The sequence below is a fragment of the Garra rufa genome, chromosome 1, assembly GCF_049309525.1.
Source record: "Garra rufa chromosome 1, GarRuf1.0, whole genome shotgun sequence".
NCBI classification, from domain to species: Eukaryota; Metazoa; Chordata; class Actinopteri; order Cypriniformes; family Cyprinidae; genus Garra; species Garra rufa.
In genome coordinates, this window is record NC_133361.1 from 27,744,956 (window position 1) to 27,767,903 (window position 22,948).

Consider the following 22,948-nt stretch of genomic DNA (forward strand, 5'->3'; position numbering starts at 1 on the left):
GAATCAGGGTGGTGAATAGGTGCTTCAGATGCCCTCTTACCCACAGGCTGGATTCAGCTGCCCCGCTGCCAGCGAAGACCCCTAATGAGCCTCCGCAATTAAGCCGGTTTATTCACGCTAAGTGTGAACGGGGTGCGCGTGGAACCGTAGGCAGCTAACAGACCTGGGCTCTTTGTGCCACAAGTGCTGCTTTTATTCAGCTCACAAAGCAGAAAACAACACCCGCACCTATAATGGAAAAGCCTTTCCCCCCCCTCGCGCGGTCGCAACTTGACAGAGCCGAGTGGGCGGGGTTAAGACGGACTGACAGCGGGGCCCATCTCTATCCTCTTATTAACGCTTAACGAGTGCCTTCCTCATGCAATATTCATCGCCACTAATATCATCCAAGCTCTGAGCTGAGCTGGCTACTTATGTAAGGCAATTATGTAAAATATCAGACAGGGCCCACACTCACAATCTGACTGGGGTAGAGATGCGGGACAAGAACCGAGAGGAGCAAGAACTGAAAGTTTCATCACATATTCAATGTGAAATGTCCACTGAGTGGCAAATGTTTGACAGATGAACGTACATATAGTGACGTTTTATGTGTTGTTGGTTTTGTATGTGCCACCACAGCTCTGACTTGAAATGTCCATGGAGTGGCGCTCTAACTCTAAAGCTCCTGATGTTTTAAATTTACGTACCATCTGCACTAAAAACGGAAACGCAGGCATGCCGTTTTAGCTTGTTTTTCGATCTTTCAGCTTTTTTATCGTGAGTCATGTTTTTCACGGGATTCGTACTCAAGATTCTGCATCTTTATTGTTGGAATTTCTTACAAAATGACAAAATTTGAAAGCCGAGACTTGTTCTGTACCAAAAGTAACCTGCTCTGTTTTATCTGTCGGTGTGTTTCAGTTTCCTCTTTGCTCCGCAATGTATTTTTCACTATGTGAGAACATGATGTGTGGCTTGTGGTAAATAACAACAGTAATGAAGAGGGGCGGGTTTTTGCAAAAAGTCAGTTGAGCTACATAGTATTTTTCAACCCATGCTCATGAAAATGCTTGCCTCTACATACATTTCTGCAACACCATAATTACATACTGCACAATTTGTGGCAGTTTCAAAGTAAAATGTCCAGAGTGACGGTAAAACGCACGATCAATACGTGACCGTGGCATGTTTTTATTGCATTGGTATAGGCACATATTGCTGTGTTTTTATTACGCTGATAGAGGTACGTAACACGGCTGTTCAGAATTAAAATATCAGAGGAGTGTTGCTAACGGTTAATGCTCTATTGTGTTGGAAATATCCCCCAAACCAAACCCAACCCTAAACATACCCAACAGCAAAAGTAATATAAAAATGGATTTGCTGATGCAGCCGTACTATTTTAACTTCCCTATGTGGATTTGAGATGTTTTGTTGAACCATAGTTTCACAGGGTTCATACCCGAGCTTATTACTGAAAACCTACTGAATTAGAAAACTTGTGTATATTAAGCTATAAATGTGACGACAACGTTAAAAAGTATCAGTTTTCAAATCTTGCAGGATGTTAAAATTGTTTAAGTCATAACATAATATTCTACAAGTAATTGTGTAAAAATGAGGCTTTATTAAAAAAATCTGTACCTGTAAATCATACTTTGTGTGAAAAGAAATTGTCGGAGTTTTACTACCTCTAGTGTTCATTTCAACTGTAAACTGCAGTGATTTGTACATATTGGTATGTTTATTTCAGAAATGTATACAGAGGCACTTATTTCCAATGAGCCTATGTTGGTATTTTTGTTTACTAGTCAATGAGACTCGAAGTCATTTTGAAATTAAAATGAAACCGAAAATATAAAAATAAAAACTACAGTTGAGGTCAAAAGTATACATGCCCCTTTTAGAATCTGCAAAATGTTAATTATTTTACCAAAATAAGAGGGATCATACAAAATGCATGCTATTTTTATTTAGTTCTGATCTCAATAAAATATCTCAGAAAATAAATGTTTACATATAGACCACAAGAAAATAATAATAAGTTACATTTATAAAAATTACCCTGTTTACATGCCCTTGATTCTTAAGACTGTTGTTACCTGAATGATCCACAGCTGTGTTTTTGTTTAGTGATAGCTGTTCATGAGTCCCATGAGGCATTACTAAATAAAAAAAAAAAAATATATGATGTTTAGACAAAATAAGAAAAATGTATACATCATTCTGTTCAAAAGTTTTCACCCCGGCTCTTAATGCATAGTTTTTCCTTCTGGAGCATCAGTGAGCGTTTGAACCTTCTGTAATAGTTGCATATGAATCCCTCAGTTGTCCTCTGTGTAAAAAGACAGATCTCAAAATCATACAGTCATTGTTGGAAAGGGTTCAAATACATAAAAATGCTGGAAAACCAAAGAATTTGTGGGACCTGATGGATTTTTCTGAAGAACAGGTGGCAGGACAAACAAGGGACTCATGAACAACTATCACTACAAAAAAAAAAAAAAAAAAAACACAGGTAACAACACAGTATTAAGAATCAAACATATATAAACTTCTGAAAGATGGAAGTTTTTATAAATTCAACTATTTTTTTCTTTTGTGGACTATGTAAACTTTTTTTTGTGAAATATATTATTCAGTACTAAATAAACAATAACATGCATTTTCTATGATCCCTCTTATTTTGGTAAATAATTAACATCTTGCAGATTCTGAAAGGGGGGTGTAAACTTTTGACCTCAACTGTACTTCAAAATGATACTTAAATAATATTGGTCGCAGCTGCGACACCATCCATTCCAGAGCACCCGATTGAGTCAAGATTATTGAACAACGCTTGGCCTTCACTGTTAACCCGTAACCCACAAACGCACAACAACCGGCGCTCGAGATGATCAAAAGGTTAACGAGTTTGTGCACATCTGCCCACTCGCCCATCTCCAATGATTTCCCAAGAACTCATCAGCCCAAATATATATAATTGTGTATATTACTCAGAGTAGACACGTCGAGAAAATGCTGTTTTTCTGATCTGCATTACGGCGCATTTGCCCGCCAACGACAATACCACCCACTCGGTACCTTTCTGACTCCTGATGCCTGATACCTGCGCTGTAACTGTCTACAATCTGCATAATCACAGAGAACTTCTGCCAAAGACGAGCGCACACACACAACACCGCTCGACTTCCACAAGGTCACCCAAGGCCGATGCGGATGTAGGTGAGTTCCAGCGACCCGCGGTCTCACAAACAGACTAAAATAAACACATCCTCTAGTGGGAACGACATCCCCCTCACACCTCGCCAGCTAAGCGTATATTTCCATAAGCCTACATCCTCTCCTCCAACTTCACCCGTCGGAAACTCGCACCAATGAAAGTGCCAACGACATCCGCGTAACAGAGATATAGCGAGCGCGCTCCCTCAGGTCAAGGCCCTGTGGGGGTCTGTGCAGAAATAGGTCATTTGTCACACATCAAGTCCTGGGGCAGGAGATGCATTATAGATGAGACCAAACAGCCTGTCTCAGTGAGCTCTACCCACTCCCTGAGACTGGAAATGGGGGGGAAGGGAGCTGCAATCAGTGTATGTCGATGTTTAATATCAGCACCAACAAGCAGACATTTTAGGTGTCGCCAGACATTATGTCCAACAATGCATGACATCTATATAACACTGACAACCAAAATGATGTCTTAATTCATTGCAAACACAAGTCTTTGTGTGATTATGTAACATTCATCATAATATAGCAATGGTTAAGTGGGCCGTGTTATGACCTTCACACAGCTATTCTGCATTTGCAGTATTGAAAAAACGCCAGACTCATTCACGGCGTTCTTCGAAATGCACCGCGTCAGACTGAGAAGATGGAATTTGAGCTGCGCTGCGAGGACAAATAATCAAGAAAGGAAAAAACTGAGCGAGTGAGGGGTAAAGGGAAGGAGAAAGCATGGCTCCTGTCTTTTTCTGCACCCATCTGTTCGGAGTGCAGGTGGAGCTCTATTCACTCAGCTCTGCATGTGTGTTGGGGGGGGGGGGGGCAGGAAGAAAGGGAGGGCAAAAGGAAGAGTGGAGAGATGGTGGGGGGTGGAGGGACGGGGGGCTCTCGGTGATCTCTCCTGAAGGGGATAATGGGAGAGGAGCGCATTGCAATGGCTGCCATGTAGTACCCTCCCTGCACAATTAGCCAATCAGCAGCAAGCTCTGCCAGCCAGAAGGACACATAAAAGAAGAACATTGCAGCAGAGGCACAGAAGGAGCCTGCGAGGAGCTGGGAAATACACACACAACAGCAGAACCACAACACCCTCCCCTGGACACACCCTACTGGGGATCACTGCTTCTCTTTTTTTCTGAACCATCGCCCACGCCACACGGAGAGAAATCTCTCTCTCATCATCATCCTGAAGAAAACCCCCTTCTCCTCATTTTCACACTGCTGAGGAAACCTACAATCGCACGGGCTGAGCTTTCCTTGCCGAAGACTGTCGTTTTTCCTTTTTCTTTTTTTTTCTTTTCGTTTGGGAGACCGACATTTGCCATTCTCGAGCCATTCTGCGAGACGGCCTGAAGACCTGCGAATTGAAGGACCTAGATCTCTATCATCTTTGTACATCAAGAATGGTTACTGTACGTATACATTTTATTTGGGTCTATCTCATGAAAAATACTAAACAATAACAGCATTGCCACAAAATCAACTGAACCTTCTTAGAACAGAGGGTATTTAAAAAGCAAGCTAACCAAAACATACACACAGGATTTGGTCAAACATACTGCCACATCTAATCGCGGATTCCGTAAACAAGATTAACGATTAGCCCAGGGTAGAAGTAATGCGATACAGCCGAGCATCGTTTTCTGAGCCGAATCAAAACATTGCTTTCTCCTGCCGTACGAGCGGCTCGTCATAAATCGTAATACGTGCTACGTAAAACCCTTTCGCAACATACATTTATTCCAACATCCGCTAATTAAACGCATTCAGCCGATAATTAGCCATTATTAACAAAGAGCGCTGAGGAATTTCCTCAGAAATAGCTGAGGTGCGGCGGAGGCAGAAGAAGGGCGTAAGAGGGCACATGCCTGCCTGCCTCGCTCAGGAAGGATGCTCCAGACTGAATCTCGGAGACAAAACACGATGCCTCGGAGGCTGAGAGCCCATCGAGAGCCAAGGCAAAGAAAAGGGTCGAGTCACTCAGGGAGGGGGGGAGGGGAGATATTATGCATCCGTTGGTTTGGATTCAATCAGGCAGGATGAAATTCCGAAGGCGAGGGCGATAATGCGAGGAAAAGCCGAAATGTCATGTACAGAAGCGGCGATTTCTCGCGCTTTTTCCTCTCCTCTCCAAAAATAAAAAGACAACGAGAGCGTAAATAAGCAATGTGAGGGGAATACAAAGGCCTTGAGGGAAAGGTTTTGGGCGTGTCTTCTCTAAAAGAAGACAGCGATGGCACGCACACAGAATCACCGTCTTCACGTAGATTTTTCTGTGTGGAAACAATAACAAAACAGCTTGTTTGAATACAAACGTGTATTTGAAATACATTAATGACGTTTAATTCTGCAGGCCTGCTCTACGTGAAGCGTATTGTCAAGATAACCGTTATGGTAATTGCTAGACTCGTTTTGTAATAACTAATTTTAGCTAAAAACCTTTGTCAGCTAAACATTTTGTGTTTAAGTTGTTCCCTTACAAATAATTAGCCTGTATATATTTAGATCTAGATTTATATTTATATTCGTGTGCCTGGCTGGTTTTAGTGACCTAAAACAAAAGGCGATACAAAACGACTCGAAAGTCTGAATAGACGGTGTGATGAATGAATGAATGACGGGCCCTTCAGCATGTTGTTCCGCAGTCCTCCGTGAGCACAAGCCTCTACCGCAGTGCCAAGCACATAAAACCGTTGAGTCAGATAACCTTCTCCAGGCGCGTACACAATTCAAGGACAAGGACATCACAACGATACACAACACAACACAACCGTCGAAACACAAGAGCTTCCCGTTAATCGTTAATAACGAGTTTGGTCAATTAAAAAAAAGACGCGTTTAAAAAAATACGTTTGATAGTATTTGTATTCTGTCAAGGCCGTTACGCACGTTATAGCATCACCAGGCCTAGTCATATTTGAATTTGAACGGTTATTAATTTGAACAGGTACAGTGCAGAAATTGAAATATCAAAATAACTGACAAATATTACAGCGAGGCTATTTAATTAAATATCAATTAACTAGAATAGAACAGAATCGTTTTTATAAAGAGGAAACACATCAGCTAGAGGCATTTCTTCGATGGCTTTATAATTAAAATCTACATTTATGTTGTTTATTGTTTTAATATTACATTTTCTTGTGGAATAGAGTAAAAGTGAAGACAGTTGCAAATGTTCATTGTTCCCGGAGAGTCCCGCAGCCTCTGGCCTCGACACAAAGCGCTACTGTTTACATTAATATTCATAGTGCTGCCATGGTCTCTGTAGAGGAGGAACGGGTGGCTCTTTTGTTCGCTTGTGTCAATACGTTTATTCAGCAAAAAGGAGCTCGGATTTGTGAATGCCCACAGAGCACACGCGCACTTGTCCAATCAAAGGACGAGAGGATAACGATTTTAAGCGATTCGTAAACATGTTTATTTATAAAGGCGACATCGAGAGCTTAAATGCCCACTTGATAAAACGGAGCCCGCGGCACCAAGGATAATTTTGTAGGTGTAGTTGTCCATGTTGAGCCACTCCCGAATTCAGCACTCTGGATAGCGACCAAACAGGAACACCGGGCTTGCGCCTTTTCTTCCAGTTCTGGCGTTCTTGAAAAATTGTAATCATTTCAAAATAGCATATGAATTATTTTTCAAACAAAATAACGCTACTTGAGGAAATATAAGAGAGACTTGTGCATTCGCGTGATAAATCAACGATTTCACGAGTGAAATTAACCCAATTCACCGACAAAAATAAGTAACAAAGAAAAGGGTTTATCCGTTCAGTTTTGACTTGTGTCCTGTTGTTTTACAGCTGCCACTGTGATCCCTTAAGCTGCAGTGAGAGTGTGGCTAATGCCTTTTGTTTAGGATAATCCTGTAATCTGTTACTGAAACGGCCTATTGGCAATCCAGCGTTCACATTTCAGTCAAGGAGGCCCGTCCAGACGCGTACGTTTATGAATTACAAATGATAAAATTAAAGTCTACATTAGCCGTCAGATTCATTTTCTGTAGCCGAACGTTCACCGATTATGCTGGGAATCGCTACCCTGGCTGTCTGAAAATTGATGTTGACATGTTACATACAGCTACAGATTAGATCAGCCTTATGCTTTATTTGTTTACCTCGCCGGATCTTGTGCGAGACTGTGTGTTTATTTTAAGAAAATGGCTCCCTCACTGCACAGGGACATTAAGGAAGTGACGTGAGCCGATAGTCTTCACAGTCAGATCGCTTTTTATCTCATGCTGCTTTCAGGGCTGTTCTTTTAAAACGCATTCTCTGGCTTAATGTATTTAAGACTGTAAATCATTTTAATTTATTACACTCAATATGTCTGTTAAGAACAAAAATGCGGCAGTTAAACCACATTTGTGACCCTGAACCACAAAACCAGTCATAAGGGTCCATCTGAAATTGAGATTTATAAATCATCTGAAAGCTGAATGGACACGCTTTCTAAATAAGCACCTATTTGAAAATCTGTAATCTTGAGTGTGCAAAAAAATACTGAGAAAATCACCTTTAAAGTTGTCCAAATTAAGATCTTAGCAATGCATATTACTAATCAAAAATTAAGTTTTGATATATTTACAGTAGAAAACCTACAAAATGTTCATTGAACATGACCTTTACTTAATATCCTAATGATTTTTGGCATTTGCTACAAATATACCCATGCTACTTAAGACTGGTTTTGTGGTCCAAAAAAAAAAAAAAAATCCTGTCTGTTTGACAAGGCTTGACGGTCATTTCAGCAGACTCTAATTACAGACTCACTAAGAGGAATCTGTGCAGTCATTTATCCTTATCAGCACGCTGGTGGGAAGGTAATAGGCTTTGCGTATGAGATGCAGGGCTCTTGTTTGCGTGCGAGTCTGGGTCCTTGTGTAGGCGATGCTGATGCAGTGCATTAAAAATTGAGGGAGAACTCTCCCAGAAATAGAAAAGTACAGGCTGGGACGGGAACGTCAAAGCCTGCTCAGTGGCCACGCTTTGTTTTGTAAGGACTATTTTTAATCTCTTAAATTCAGGGATAGTTGATAAGGTGTATGATGTTTAAGCAGCGCAGTGGAAAGAAACTCAGCAAGCACTAAGCAGTCTCTGGCCTGTCTCTGTGAGTCATGTATTTTGGGATGAAGTGCTCTTCCACCTCTACCTCTACCTCAGTATCTGGGCTGTAAGATAGTGTACGTGTCAGTCCGTGTGGCCTGGCGCGTTGTGTAACTCGCTACATTTGTCGCTGAGGATGGCTGGCTTGCCATAGGGAGGTTTACTTCAGTTCACGAATCACATTTGCCCTGATCCTGTCACTTTGTGTCAAGACTCACTCTGTTTGTGTCAACGCATGGGCAGCGCCTGTTTGAGTAGGTTTACATTCTAAAGACTATGAAGGCTATGAGCAAAAAGATGGCATTTTATCTGCACTTGTGATCAAACAAACACCCTTTTCTTGGAAACCCCAGTCAGCTTTGCCTAGATCCATGTTTGCTGTGGTTTAATAACTCGCCTCGCTCAGCTTTCTCCTTGTCAGTGTCAATTTGCCTGAGATATAAATTCTGGCTGCCCCGAAAGCTTATTTTATTAATGCAAGACAAAAAGTGATTTCACCCGAGCGCCAGTTCTTGAACATGCACACATGCATGCGAGCTTCGCTAAAAGTCAAGAAGCCAGCCAATAGCAGCAGTCGTCAGGCTGCTGTTACCTGGGCAACCTGGTTAGAGGTAAGGCTCAAGGCAAGAATAAATCATTCCACTGAAGAGACAGAGCGTTACAGAGAGATGAGAGGAAGAGGCAATGCTGAGGGGAGAACAAAGGAACAGACTTCCCACATTACTAGAAATTCACCTGTACATTTTTAAATAAAACCCTTAATTAGATATCAAACAAATTCCGTTTGCTTTCCTAGAAAGGTCTAAAAATTAATTTCAATCCTAAAAATGAAGAGGAACACTTGTGGCTCTGCCTGTTGATCGTGGGACTCCAACAAAAGGATCACGGACGCATTGTTAATTAAGTTGGTGAGACACCCTGTTCCACCCCAGGGGCCGTTATGGGGAAAGATTGCTTTCAGTCAACTAAGGATGACTAATACATGAACATACATTGCACAGGCCAATTTATAAATTCTGGAGAGTGGCAGCCAGAAAAATAGCAACAAAAAAAGATAAAAACGACATATCGCTTATGGTACTGTGACAAAAAGGGACCGTTAAAGACTGAAGTGGCATCTACAACCTGCATACATCTGCTATTTGTAAATCCCCCATAGGCCAAATTAAGCATCACGCTGTGCTCCACAGCAACACGGATGAACCGAAGACCCAGACACACGCACACACGCTCTCACGCATTTCACATAAACAAGGTGCCAACGACATCTTCTCATCTGCTCATTTAGTGGTAGCAAATACACTCTTAAAAATGAAGGTTCCCCAAAGAACCTCAGTGAACAGTACTTTAAAGAAACTTTTCTGCATTTGAAAGGTTCCATGGATGTTCGAGGTACTTCACAGAACCATTGATCCCATTAAAGAACCTTTATTTTTAAGAGTGTATCCTCTCGGAGGCTAGTGATGTAACACCGCTTGACCCTGGATGGCATAAAGGGGGCTGGGAAAGAGTGAAAGGACTGTGACATCTGCAGGGCCAGGGGCTGTGGAGAGTTGAAGTGAGGGAGGAGGTCAGAGCAGGGTGGGAGGTGGGATATTGTTCTCCTCCAGCCCTCTACTGCTCAAACGCATTGATTTTTAACCTCTCAACCAGGATGGCAAGCATTATGCCCCTTAAATTATGCATACTTTGTCCTTTTCTCACCTGCAGATAATTAGCACCATGGAAACTCAGGTGTCCAATGGTCCGAGCGGAACCAGCCTGCCTAACGGCCCCGTCATTAGCACTAACGGTGCCACGGACGACAGCAAAACCAACCTGATCGTCAACTACCTTCCGCAGAACATGACCCAGGAGGAGTTCAAGAGCCTCTTCGGCAGTATCGGAGAAATCGAGTCCTGCAAACTAGTCAGAGACAAGATCACAGGTATGCGGTTTCTCGAAGTGGTCTCAAATTGGTAGTGAAAATTAGCATCAAAGCAGCATTTGTGACCCTAGACCACAAAACCAGTGGGATAGGACAACATTTGGCTGAGATACACCTATTTGAAAATCTCGAGTGCAAAAAATCTAAATACTGAGAAAATTGCCTGTAAAGTTGTCCAAATTAAGTTGTTAGGAATAGATATTACTAATCAAAAATGAAGTTTTGATATATTTACGGTAGGAAATGTACAAAATATCTACAAGGAACAAGATCTTTAACTAATACCCTGATGATTTTTGGCATAAAAGAAAAATCGATCATTTTGACACATGCAATGTATTTTTGGCTATTGCTACAGATATACCTGTGCTACTTAAGAATAGTTTTGTAGGTTTTGTCCAGGGTCACATTTTCCAATGCGTTCTCGTTCATACTATTGCAGGCCAGAGTTTGGGCTATGGCTTCGTCAACTACGTGGATCCCAACGATGCCGACAAGGCCATCAACACGCTCAACGGTCTCAAACTCCAGACCAAAACAATCAAGGTAAGAAGCCTTCAATCACTCGATGGGGAGGAAGTAGGAAAATAAAGCAGAGGCCGAGACAGACGTGACAGCAGGAGGGGAGGAGAATGGGAGGGGCAGGGGGAGGAGGACAAAAGGAGCGAAAGAAAAGAGAAAGTGGAGGTCAGAAAGCAAAGGGTTGTGTTCAGAGGTGATTGTGATGGAAATGTAATTAGGGAGACACAATGTGAGGCTCGGAGGTCAACGCGGAGAGCCCCATCTGCCTCCAATCTTGGCTAATTAGGGCCTTCTTTGTCCCCATTTTAGCTAGGTTTTGGGGTGGGGAAAAAGGTCTGCCTGGGCTTCTGAATGCGAGATTAAACAGTCCACCTGATCACCACACATCAAAGCCGAAGCAAGATTCAGGAGTTAAGCAGCTTCCCTAAGCAGACTTGGTGTGTGTTTGCATGTACACTCTTAAATAAAAATGCCAAAAGGTTGTTTTTGCAGCGATGCCATAGAAGAACCATTTTTGGTTTCCCAAAGAACCTTTCAGTATACAGTTCCTAAAAGAACCATTTTGATTGAAAAATCTAAAGAATCTTTTCTGCATTTGAAAGGTTCCATGGATGTTCAAGGTTCTTCATAGAACCACTGTTGACAATAAAGAACCTTTATTTTTATAGAGTGCAGTCTAATTTGAAATTGGTGTAGTTATTTAAACAACACAAAGTCCGACTGCTATTGTCCTAATCGTCTTGTTTGTTCAGCCACAGCTTTGCCACTGACATTCAACGTTCGTGTGCCCACTGCCCTCAAATCCTTAAGCTGGGCAAATGTCATATTTTCCATGTCAATACGCCATTGTTAGAAAGGTAGAGAGCCGATGGCGAGGATGGGAGGGAGGGCGTGAGCGAGGGAGGGAGCCGGGGAGCAAAGGCTAGGAAGGAGCCGAATGCCAATGACAGGATTAGGGGCCATATGGGCTGCAGGCACCATCTGTACTGTGGGAGAGACAGGGAGAGGGTTAATTATGGGGCAGCGTCCCATCCCTCCAATACATCTCCCCCCCACCCCCCTCCAGTCTCTGCTGCACACTCACCCACTCGCTGCACAATTACACCCCTACCTCAACAATACCGCTGCTTAGTCATACTGGCCTGCAAGACGCAAACACACATATGGTGGAAAAACACATCATTCTGCCAAGGTCTGATGGTGAAACATGCTATAACTTGGTTGGGCGTCGTCAAATGGCTTGGACACATTTAAAATAGACTCTCTGTTATCACTGTTTGTGATAAAAACAAGATTACGATTTTTTTTGTGCTGTAATCGCTTACATAAAGGTCAACAGATTCAAATATGCCAATGTGTGGTGTAAAATGAAACAAATGCTTTGTTATAGAGCCCATTATTGATAAAAAAAAAATGTTACAGTCAGTTTCTTGCCCATTTATGATTTATGTAAATTATAAGTTATATATGTAAAAGCCAGTGAAAAAGATATTGGTAAAAGAGTATAAGGCTATATGGCTCTATAAATGTTTAGTAAATGTTTAGCAAAAAGTATATTAGTGAATAAGTAAAAAAAGAGAATTTGTAAAAAGACTACATGGTAATATAATTTGTTTGAAAAATATTTAGTATGTATTATATATGCAATATAAAGGTAAATCAAAATAAAAAATAAAAAAAACAATGAAATAATACATATTTTAAAAGACATGGGTTACATGGCAATATTATTTGTTTGAAAAATATTGAGTATATATTATATATACATTATATAAAGGTAAATCAGTTATAGATCTAAAATAAAATAAAAAATTAAATAATAAAAAAATGTAAAAAGACTCAAATTACATGCCAATATAATTTGGTTTAAAAGTATATTATTTGAAATATAAAAGGTAAATCAATTATAGATCCAAAATATAAAAAATATGTAACATAATACAAATTTGAAAAAACTAAGATTACATGGTAATATAATTTGTTTGAAAAATATTAATTATATATTATATATGCAATATAAAGGTAAATCAATTATGAAGAAAATTAAATAATACAAATTTGAAAAGACTAAAATTACATGGCAATAAAATAAAATGAAATTAAACAATACACATTTAAAACTAAGACTAAGATTACATGGCAATATAATTTGTTTGGAAAATATTAAGTAAGCATTATATATGCAATACAAAGTTAAATCAATTATAGATCCTTAAAAAATAATTAATAATAAAACATGTTCATGTATAAACGATAAGTGTTAATTGTATGTGTAATACTGCTGAATAGAAGGGTGCCACATTTGCATTAGCATGAATTAGTATTGAGCTTTTTATTTGATTTGCTTTTGGTTTTGTTTCTTCATGGGGTATTTTGTGAGGACGTGCATTAGGGTGTTGTCAGGGACGCTGGACATCTTGTAATCTGTTTACTTGGTTCGCCGGTTGCCAGAGGAGCAGTTTCCCCTTGAGAGCGAAGACAAAGGAGAGATGGAGGCGAAGGAGGGGGCCAATCTCTTTATCTCAAAAAACCACATGCGCACACACTGACACCAATCAATCAAAGTCAGTCCCTTTCAACCAGAAACTCATAAATATACATATTTTATGAGAAAAATCTGTTCGCATCTCAAATACGACCAAGGCGGCTCGGTGGGGGATTTTTAGGAATTACGGAAGGGAATCTCAAAATGAGATGAATATTTGAACGTCAAAACAAACGTCTAATTGGACTTGATATTACATGACACGTCCCAAAGCGGAACAGGTTTCTAAATGCTGCTGTCTTGTGGAAAATCACCGGCTAGAATAACAGCCCATGATATCAAATTTTCCTCACGACTCCCTGAGGGAGCTGGTCTCGAATCGGCGCGGAGGGTGTCGATGCATCTGGGGGGGAAGTGTGAATGTGAGAGTGGGTTCGTGTTGCTGCTGTCAGGAGCACAGTCAAGCTGAAGTGGCGTTTAATAAGGGAACCGGGTTTGGTTCGAGTGAAGTGTGCGTAAGAGACGTGGATTTCAAGGAAGGAGGGATGAGAGAGAGTGGGCGGATGTCTCGCCTTTGAGCGTGGCAGTGCTGTGACATATCCGCTTCGACTACACTTGAAAGTTTGCACTGCTGGGAGTTTTAGGACTGTCACAGCTGTCTTGATGCGTTCTTCTTAATATTTCTATTAAAAGAAATCCTAAACTGCAGCTCCTTGTTTTGTGTGTGCGCGCAACGTAGGTGTCCTATGCCAGACCAAGCTCAGCTTCCATACGCGATGCCAACCTGTACGTGAGCGGCCTGCCCAAAACCATGAGTCAGAAAGACATGGAGCAGTTGTTTTCCCAGTATGGAAGGATCATCACCTCACGCATCCTGGTAGACCAGGTCACAGGTAAACGTTACCTCACTTCCACAAACAGCGTAGGCACCCTGGGGGAGGATTAAAAATCTAATTAAAGCTCTGGATGTGACGCAAAAAATAAGCTGTATGCTCCACAGTCAATATTTAAAAACAAAATTCACCCCATTTGTAGATACTTAATGTAGATACCAGTGTTATTTTGATAATATTTTTAATTCATTTCATTTCAGTAATAGTTTTAGTAATATTTTATATATACGTGACCCTGGACCACAAAACCAGTCATAAGGGTTCATTTTTTTGAGATTGAGATTTATACATCATCCAAAAGCTGAATAAATAAGCTTAGGACAATATTTAGCCGAAATACAACTATTTGAATATCTGGAATCTGAGGGTGCAAAAAAACAAAATATTGAGAAAATCGCTTTTAAAGTTGTCCAAAGAAGTTCTTAAGTTTAGGTTTTGATATATTTACGGTAGGAAATTTACAAAATATCTTTATGGAACATGATCTTTACTTAACATCCTAATGATTTTTAGCATAAAAGAAAAATCGATAACGCATACAATGTATTATTGGCTATTGCTACAAATATACCCATGCTACTTATGACTGGTTTTGTGGCCCAGGGTCATATATATATATATATATATATATAGTATTTTAATTTAATGTGTTAAGTTAAACTAAATGAAAATCATAAGTTTTTCATATTTTAGATTTTTATAGTTTATTTCAAGTAACAATTTTTTATCTTTTAGTTTTAGTAAACTATAATAATCCTGGTTCCTGATCTTACTGTCAAATAATAAAAAAAGTGACTCAAAGTGCTGCACAATTCTACATAAATAAATAAAAAGATAAACAAAAACCTCAAAGCAAAACCTCAAATCTTTTAGAGATAAAAGGAATAAATGAATCAAATGAATACAAGGCAGATAAAATTAAAACAGCACAATCCCACTTAAAAATATGCTTATTGAAATCTAAATATGATTCATTATTCATCTGTGCATTAAAAAAAAATCTAAATGTCAAAAAAACAATTATCCTTTTTGTTGATATAAATAACATATGTTAACCAAAAGCCACATTTCCAATGCATAAAATCAAATCCCGCCCATAAAATTAATTAAATTACTTGCACTTAAAATTTTCATTGAGTATATAAGAGATACGTCATAGAATAGAAATAAAATGGTTTGCATTGAAAACAGTTATAACTTTGGATTATAAAGTACTAAAGTATATAACCTAGTTCAACCCTGTGACCACATTGATTGACGGTGCTAACATTGCGTCGCTTTCTGTCCGGAGCAGGTATATCGCGCGGGGTAGGATTCATTCGGTTCGACAAGAGAAATGAGGCTGAGGAGGCCATCAAAGGCCTGAACGGTCAAAAGCCGTTGGGCGCCGCCGAGCCCATCACCGTGAAGTTCGCCAACAACCCCAGTCAAAAGACAGGACAGGCCCTGCTTACCCAGCTTTACCAGACAGCTGCTCGCCGCTTCACCGGCCCTCTGCACCACCAGACTCAGCGTTTCAGGTACTGCTCCCACCTGCAGCCATGGGCGTAAATCCCGGGGGGGACGGGGGGGACATGTCCCCCCCCATCCGAGGGTTGTCCCCCCCCCCTCTAAAAAAATTATTTAAAAAAAATCGCACTCTCTATTGTGAAAAATATATGTATGTATACCTACTCGTGTAAGTAGAAAAAAACCCCCGCAAAAAATGCATTTAGAAACAGTTGAGTTCCCCCTCCCCTTCCTTACAGTGGTTTGGCCCACTGCCTGCTTTACACACATAACACGAGTCAGGTGTGTGGCTGCGGCTCAATTAATGCTGAACTCCAGTAAATAGGGTATTTCATTAACTTTAAATAAAGCGATTCTCTTTAATGTAGTTGATGCAGACTCATTCATAAATTAGTTGCGGCAAAGATGCTGATTACCGATGTAATTTTCCATCAATCTGCTATATTAGCAATTAAAACATTACTTATCTAGTTAAGGTTAGCTTGTTTACCATAGCTTGTTGCATAATGCAATGCAAGACGCCAAAGCCGTTTCCCATGCATTGTTTTATTTGTGACGACTTGGCATAATGTTAACTTAACATTAACGGCCACAATTAGAATGTTGCAGGTATACCTCACTTCCCTGATGTCAAGAGATAAACTAGCGAGCGTTATCAGTAGGTTCAGCCTTTAGCCCTTTTGTTAGCGCGTCCGCCTCCCGTGCCGGAGACCCGGGTTCGAGACCCGCTCGTCGCGAGTGTGTGGCGTTTCATTTAGCTGTGCATTTACAAAATGAGCACTGTGTTACGTCCGAACAAACCTCACTATAAATAAAATTGTAAACCTTTTTTTAGTTTTAGTTTTTATTGTTGTGTATCTTTATAAGTACAATTTGACTGTATTATTTTGCGTCCCCTTCCAAAATTGCTCATGAGAAATTTTATATTTACTGTCCCCCCCTACTGTTAAATGAAATTTACGCCCATGCCTGCAGCCCTCACCCCTACCATTCCCTACTCTTCCTCTGCCGGTTTTCCTTTAAACCGCAGCGCGTTCACGCCATCAGGGGGATTTTGACAAATCTCGATGGGCCCAAGCCAGGCGGTGCGTTAAAGAACCGCCCAGTTTAGAGATAAAACACTGCATGTGAATCAGTCACGAGCATTCACAGCAGTACTCCCAATCCATCGGCTGAGGGCTCTGTAAGCACTGCGTCAGAGCCGCCGACTGCCGATTGGTGGACACGGCGGCCAGTAAAGAGCTCCCCCTGGTGGCTAAAGCGGCTGCATGAAAACGCTTTGCTCTGGTTGTTGGATCTTGCAACTAATATCTTCACCTCCGTCACTCTCCCTCTTGCATTGCAGACTCGACAATTTACTAAACGCCAGCTACGGAGTCAAGAGGTAATTTCCAAAAAAAGGTGTCCTTTCAAAAGCATCCATGCCTAAACAAGCTCAAACAAAGTGCCCGGAATACCACCTGCTGACTTAAGCATTACCATTAGAGATTTGATTTGATTTAGCACCGTTTCACTAGATTGGCGTAGCTCACAGCAGGACATTCTGGCATGGCTTTGTTGAACCTTTTTGTTCTTTTGGTTAATTCCTTGATCGAACTGATTTGTATGTATTTCTGTATTGAACTAACATTATTATTTTTTTTCTCAGTTTTGGTTGCTTTAATGTCTTTTTTCCACCAGCATGGACATACAAGATTCCGTTTGCGTCTCCTCTGTTCGTTCCAATTTTACGTTGATTTGTTTCTGATTTGCCTTCATCCCTCTCTAGGTTTCTGTTTTGCTAAGTATCGTGGTTTTGTTGGACATTGTGAACTCTGTTTTTAACAGGGACTAGTTGGTTTGATCACCCTAGTTAATACGATAGCTGCTCGTTTTCTTACCTACTTAAGGCTGTGGAGATCGAGTGAGTCCGGTCCACAAAGAGACAAAAAAAAAGTGGTAATGAGAGGCACTCTGTGCCGAACTTCAGAATGACACCCATGGTAGCTCTCCTTCTTTCCTCCCCAGATTCTCCCCCATAACCATTGACAGCATGACCAGTCTAGCCGGGGTCAACCTGACCGGGCCCACCGGAGCAGGCTGGTGCATCTTCGTCTACAACCTGTCCCCCGAAGCTGACGAAAGCGTCCTGTGGCAGCTCTTCGGGCCGTTCGGCGCCGTCACAAACGTCAAGGTCATCCGCGACTTCACCACCAACAAATGTAAGGGCTTTGGCTTTGTCACCATGACCAACTACGACGAGGCGGCCATGGCTATCGCCAGCCTGAACGGCTACCGCCTGGGCGACCGCGTGCTGCAGGTCTCCTTCAAGACCAGCAAGCAGCACAAGGCTTGAAGGAAGGCCTAGTCACTACTGCTCTTTAACATGCAGGGGGAGCTACTGAGCTCCCTGTACATTCACTCTACATGGGCCTGGACAGAGTCTCTCTCTAACACACATTTCAACACACACACACACACACACACACATGTTTAGTTGTTTCGAACAAAAACACATGAGTAGAGTCGTTTTTCTTTTCTCTTTACACAACATGCTAGTCCTTCCCAACATTTGCCTGTATTGAATTAGCAGAGTTGTGAGACGGGGCTGGGGAAATCCGTGAGGAGGGACAGTCTAATGAATGTGACAGAGAATGTCTGCAGAGATTTAATTTAATTCAGGCAAACTAAGAGAACTGGTCAACGAACGAACAAAAAAAAAAAAAAGAAAAAAAGAAGAAGAAGTAAATCAAATATGTGCAATTTACCCGATATCTTGCCCCGGTAACTCTCCTGTCTGGCTTCAGAGGATGCAGTCACTTTTTTACACTTGGGCATTTTGAATCAGTGATTTTTTAGAGAAAAATGATTAAAACAGTGTTCTCTTATATATATGATGATATAACTATATATTCAACATTTAAGGTGGTTATAATAGCCAAATATGTAAGCATTTTCTAGAACTTTGATTACGGTTTCCTGGCTCTACATTAGGTTGCAACCTTACACACCTTACTCGAGCTCCAACCCAACAGCCACTGAACAAACTGTGTGGATGGTAGTCAAAAATCGAGAGGTCACCCGGGGGTCATCACAATCACCTCAGCACACCGAAAGACGACGTTCATCACCGAGACACTCGCACACACACACACCAACACACACGCACATGCACATTCGCCCCTCCGCCGGAGGGCGTAGCGAAACATGGCGACCTAGAATCTCCTCGTATCTTTCCACTCTGAGTTTTATAGTTAGAATTTAGAATTGATTCCACCACATGCAGTTGTCTGTGTAACTAGGGGCATTTCGACAGTGTTCCCATGGTGATGGCATTTGGAATTCTTTTGAAAGTCTTTCAAACCAATTACGAAGGCCGACTGCGGAATCCAGAACCATATTAGATCATTTTAAACAGGTTTGAATGGCTCGGGAGTAGGCTGTGTGTCAGAATGCTCCATTCACTAAACAGAATCGCATTATAATTCGCTTTCCCAAACCGGTTTTAGCCGCCCCTAGGTTTCTAAACAGCTACATATCAGACATCAAAGTTTGTGTCCTCAAGACCCTTTAAAGCAAGTCGCAGCCACACAAGCTACACAAAAATGAATATCTTGAAAACAAATTCCCTAGATACATTAAAGACAATGCCCAAGCTGTCCACAGCCCTGCGATCAAACAAACGAAACTGTTCCATGGGGAGAGACGTTGCTGTAAAATCGCAAAACTTCACATTAGATGAAGAAAAGAACTGAAAGATGTAAATGTGTGTTCAAATCAAGTGACATTTTGCTTTTCTAAATAACGCTGTGTTAGCCAAAGAGGACAATGATCTCTTTGAAAGGATTACATTAGAGATTAATATATTTTTATATCTACGAGAAAAACACAAGACCTTGTGCAACATTTTTACAGATTCTTAAATCGTGGAAATCTTTGGACACACCGCATGGCTTTTATTTTCAGAGTTTTCAACTTTGGGGAAAGAGGGCCAGTTTGCGGTGTAAGGGAGGGGATCAGAGGGTTGGGGACTAAGACTTACATGCAGTGAAACCATTTCATTTTCAAAAATACAAAAAAAAAAAAGAGAAACATACGAAACATTTAAAAAAAAGAATCAGCAGACAGGTACATGTATGCATTATGCAGGATAAAACGACGTTAACGGTTTCTCTAAAGTGATGTAAAAAATCAAGCGTTGCTTCAATGACGGTGCAGTGAAGCGCGAAACGGCGTCACCTCAAACACCCAGAGCATTTCATCTTGTATCGGTGAAAACGAAAACGAAGAATCACCTTAACGCTTCAGCATGTTCAGTGCACCAAAAAAGTGGAAAATTAATGTAATGTAGCTGCACTTATCAATGTAATCAATTCTCGCAAAGAATCCATAGTGAATTATACTTTCAACATAACAAGCAAATGTCTATCATTGTACTGTCTAGGTTTTTTCGTTTTTTAAAATTTGATTTCTGCTCCACATATCTTCTGTATTCCACCGTCATATCATCGACACCTAATTTTGCTCCTTTGCACAAGCACTAACCAACCAAGGGATCTTAGCTTTGTCACTGATGAAGGGAAAAAAGTCAGTCCGAAACATTTAGGAAAAATGTGACCGCACACACATATACACACACACACGTATACTTACACACACAAACATATCAAAGTGTCTCTAAGCCCTCCACAGCATTCCCATCGTATCAAAACTGTGATACACCTTGATCTAACCCCTCTCCGCTTACGCCACATTAACGTCGCGACACATTTTTCTTTCGCTAACGCTAACGCTAACTCAACTCATCCTGGAACTCATCGGTGGTGACGTGAAAAATCGTAGACGTAAAGATAGGTCCGTCCTCTAAAATGAGCGAGTGACCAGGGCAACCCTGTAGTGCGCCTGGTGACCGTAGGGAGGTTTTAGCGTCGAGCGTCCCAACGAACCCTTTAGCTACACCACTCCCCCATCCCCTCAGAGAGCCAAGGACAATGGCAGGAAACAAACATACTGCACCGCTTGAGCAACTACAATAATAATCATTAAAAAAAGACAAAAAAAAAAACTTTCCTATGGAACAGTAAGTGCAATGTGCTTTGTTTTTATATTGACTGAGAACAAAAGATATATATATTTTTTAAAAAAGAAATTAAACGTCACACTGAAATGGTTTGCAGAATAGTGAAAGGATCAAATGTAACGAACAACAACAAAATGGAAAAAAAAGTGTTAACTAACAGATTCATTAGAAGAATCAAACAAGCACCAAGAGCTCTGGTCTCTAAAAATGTCCATTATCCCTTCCTCCGCCCCCTTATTAGTGCTCTGACCATGCAAGCTAAAACAAACAGCCGTCTATGGTACGAGAAAAGAGCAATTCTAAAAGACCGTGAATGGAATACTGTCTAAAATATCATCGGTTTTAGCCCATGTTGATTTCAGAATATCATTTTTCCTGTAATTTATTGAGTTACTTTACATATCAGAATCACACGTTAACTTAGCGTATTTGTGTTGTTGATGTTGCCATAGAGGACACACGTGGGTCGAATATTTCGTTTCGGTTCCTTTTATTGGGTACGGTTTCTTATCTTCGTTTCCATTATTTATAATTAGTTGCTGTTCTTACAGTGTATGCAGGTTTTAGAATTAGTTAGTATTATTTCTTTTCAATCAAAATGTGTTTAATTGTGTTTGTAAAAGTCTGTGGTAGCTTTTGTTGCAACATAAATAATTTAAACTGAAAAAAAAAAATCAATATAGCGCCAATGAACTTGTATTATTTGGGCGACTTTAAGCTTGTAGTTTTAACTTATTGTTAACTTAAAAACTATTTATTATCATTATTATGATTATTATTATTGCCTCGTATGAAAGTATGTTTTGTGTATATTTATGGTTTATTTCATTATATTTGCAAGTTTAAATACTTTTCATTTTGCCAAAATGTGGTTACACCTTTTTGTTTTTCTTTAAAGGGAACAAATAGATTAAAAAAATAAATAAAAAAACAAAAAAAAAAAAAAAAAAAAGAGAAGTAAACTGCTTTAGAATTACAATTTGGAAAAGTTCTCCATAGGCAAAGAATGCACTGCTATATTAAACTAATTGAAGTGTATAAACATACATGCTGTGTGCTAGATGTTATGCCTTTAATGCCTGTGTTTTGTTTGTCTTGTTAAATGAAAACCTTTTGATTATTTAATCTAATCACAGTCTTGTTTTTCCAACCACGTTCAGAACCCCATAGCGAGTCAGGGCCCGGGGCGAGGCCTGGGGCAAGGGGGGGTTCGGGTCCGAGGCGCGGTCCGGACTGCGGTCTGGACCCGCGGCGAGGCCTTAGGCTCAGCGTCCCTCGCCAAAAACCTCTCACCCACTGCCGTCTAGAAAATAAAACAGCCAGTGGGAGGGCTAGAGCGCAACGATTAGCGGACGTGGGCGAAGAAAGCGCAGCGGGGGAGACGGGCCAGGCGAGGCGCTGAGCTAGATAAAGGGGTCAGTGGTCACTCTGTTTCTCAACCAGTTGTATTTTGTGTCAATTAATTTAGGAGGGACACAGAGTTACTTAGCAACGTTCTTCTGAAAACATTTTCCAGGAATAACAGAACAATAACAGAAGAAAACAAATGAACAATACATAATAATAATAAAAAAGATCAAAAGCAGAACTCCTGATCTCAGTGTCTGTGTGTCACGAATAAAAATCTCATACTTCCAAACACGAACAAACAAAGACAAACACATAACAAAGGGGAAAAAAATAATAAAACCTTTCAGTTTAGTTTAGGATATTTATTACTGGGATTTCAGCTGAAGACGCTTGAGGACTTTTTCATGGAATTGTTTAATTATTTGTACTTTACATGCCAGAAAAAAATAAAAGATATGAATCTCAGTGTTTTCCTTGTGCCTGTTTTTTGTTTGGGGGGGATTGAGGGGTGCATTTATTCAGGACTCAATCACCATCAGTAAGGTTTACAATTTCAGTAAGCAACAGATAATGCTAAAGTTCATAGTCTAGTGTGTAAAACATTAACCTCAGTTAGTCAACTAGCCAATGGCATTTTTGGCTGTACACTTCCTACAGTAAAGATGTGTAATTATGCACTACTCAAAGCCATTTTGTAGTATAAATAGTGTCAGCAGTGTTCACACCAAATAGTCTGAACAGAAAAAGCCAGACTTAATGAATGAACTTAATTAATAGTTGCAGTCATCCTTATGCAGCTGAGAGAGAAGAGGGTATTAAACTCTGATGCTGGATTAAAAAATAACTTCAGAAAATTCATACACTACACCGTACATTAAATAGTGCATAC

General features: G+C 40.5%; 1 protein-coding gene across 7 annotated transcripts; it reads left to right on the forward strand.

Moving 5' to 3' along the window:
• The first annotated feature begins 4,258 nt into the window (after positions 1-4,258).
• On the forward strand, positions 4,259-22,524 carry elavl3 (ELAV like neuron-specific RNA binding protein 3). Of its 7 annotated transcripts, none has more exons than XM_073838386.1 (7): positions 4,259-4,619; positions 10,025-10,241; positions 10,684-10,787; positions 13,988-14,141; positions 15,433-15,661; positions 16,996-17,034; positions 17,637-22,524. In XM_073838386.1, exons 1-7 carry the CDS (start codon positions 4,611-4,613, stop codon positions 17,983-17,985), a joined length of 1,101 nt encoding a protein of 366 aa, XP_073694487.1. In that variant the 5' UTR covers positions 4,259-4,610; the 3' UTR covers positions 17,986-22,524. The 7 variants fall into 7 exon arrangements, with proteins under 7 accessions (XP_073694487.1, XP_073694505.1, XP_073694495.1 ...); XM_073838404.1 differs by having other exon boundaries at positions 17,658-22,524; XM_073838394.1 differs by having other exon boundaries at positions 15,436-15,661.
• Positions 22,525-22,948: the final 424 nt, after the last annotated feature.

Excerpts from the sequence above, each read along its gene's own strand:
- elavl3 (XM_073838386.1), top strand. Across the intron at positions 10,788-13,987 it reads TCCAGACCAAAACAATCAAG|GTGTCCTATGCCAGACCAAG; the intron begins GTAAGAAGCCTT and ends CGCGCAACGTAG. Across the intron at positions 14,142-15,432 it reads CCTGGTAGACCAGGTCACAG|CAGGTATATCGCGCGGGGTA; the intron begins GTAAACGTTACC and ends TTCTGTCCGGAG.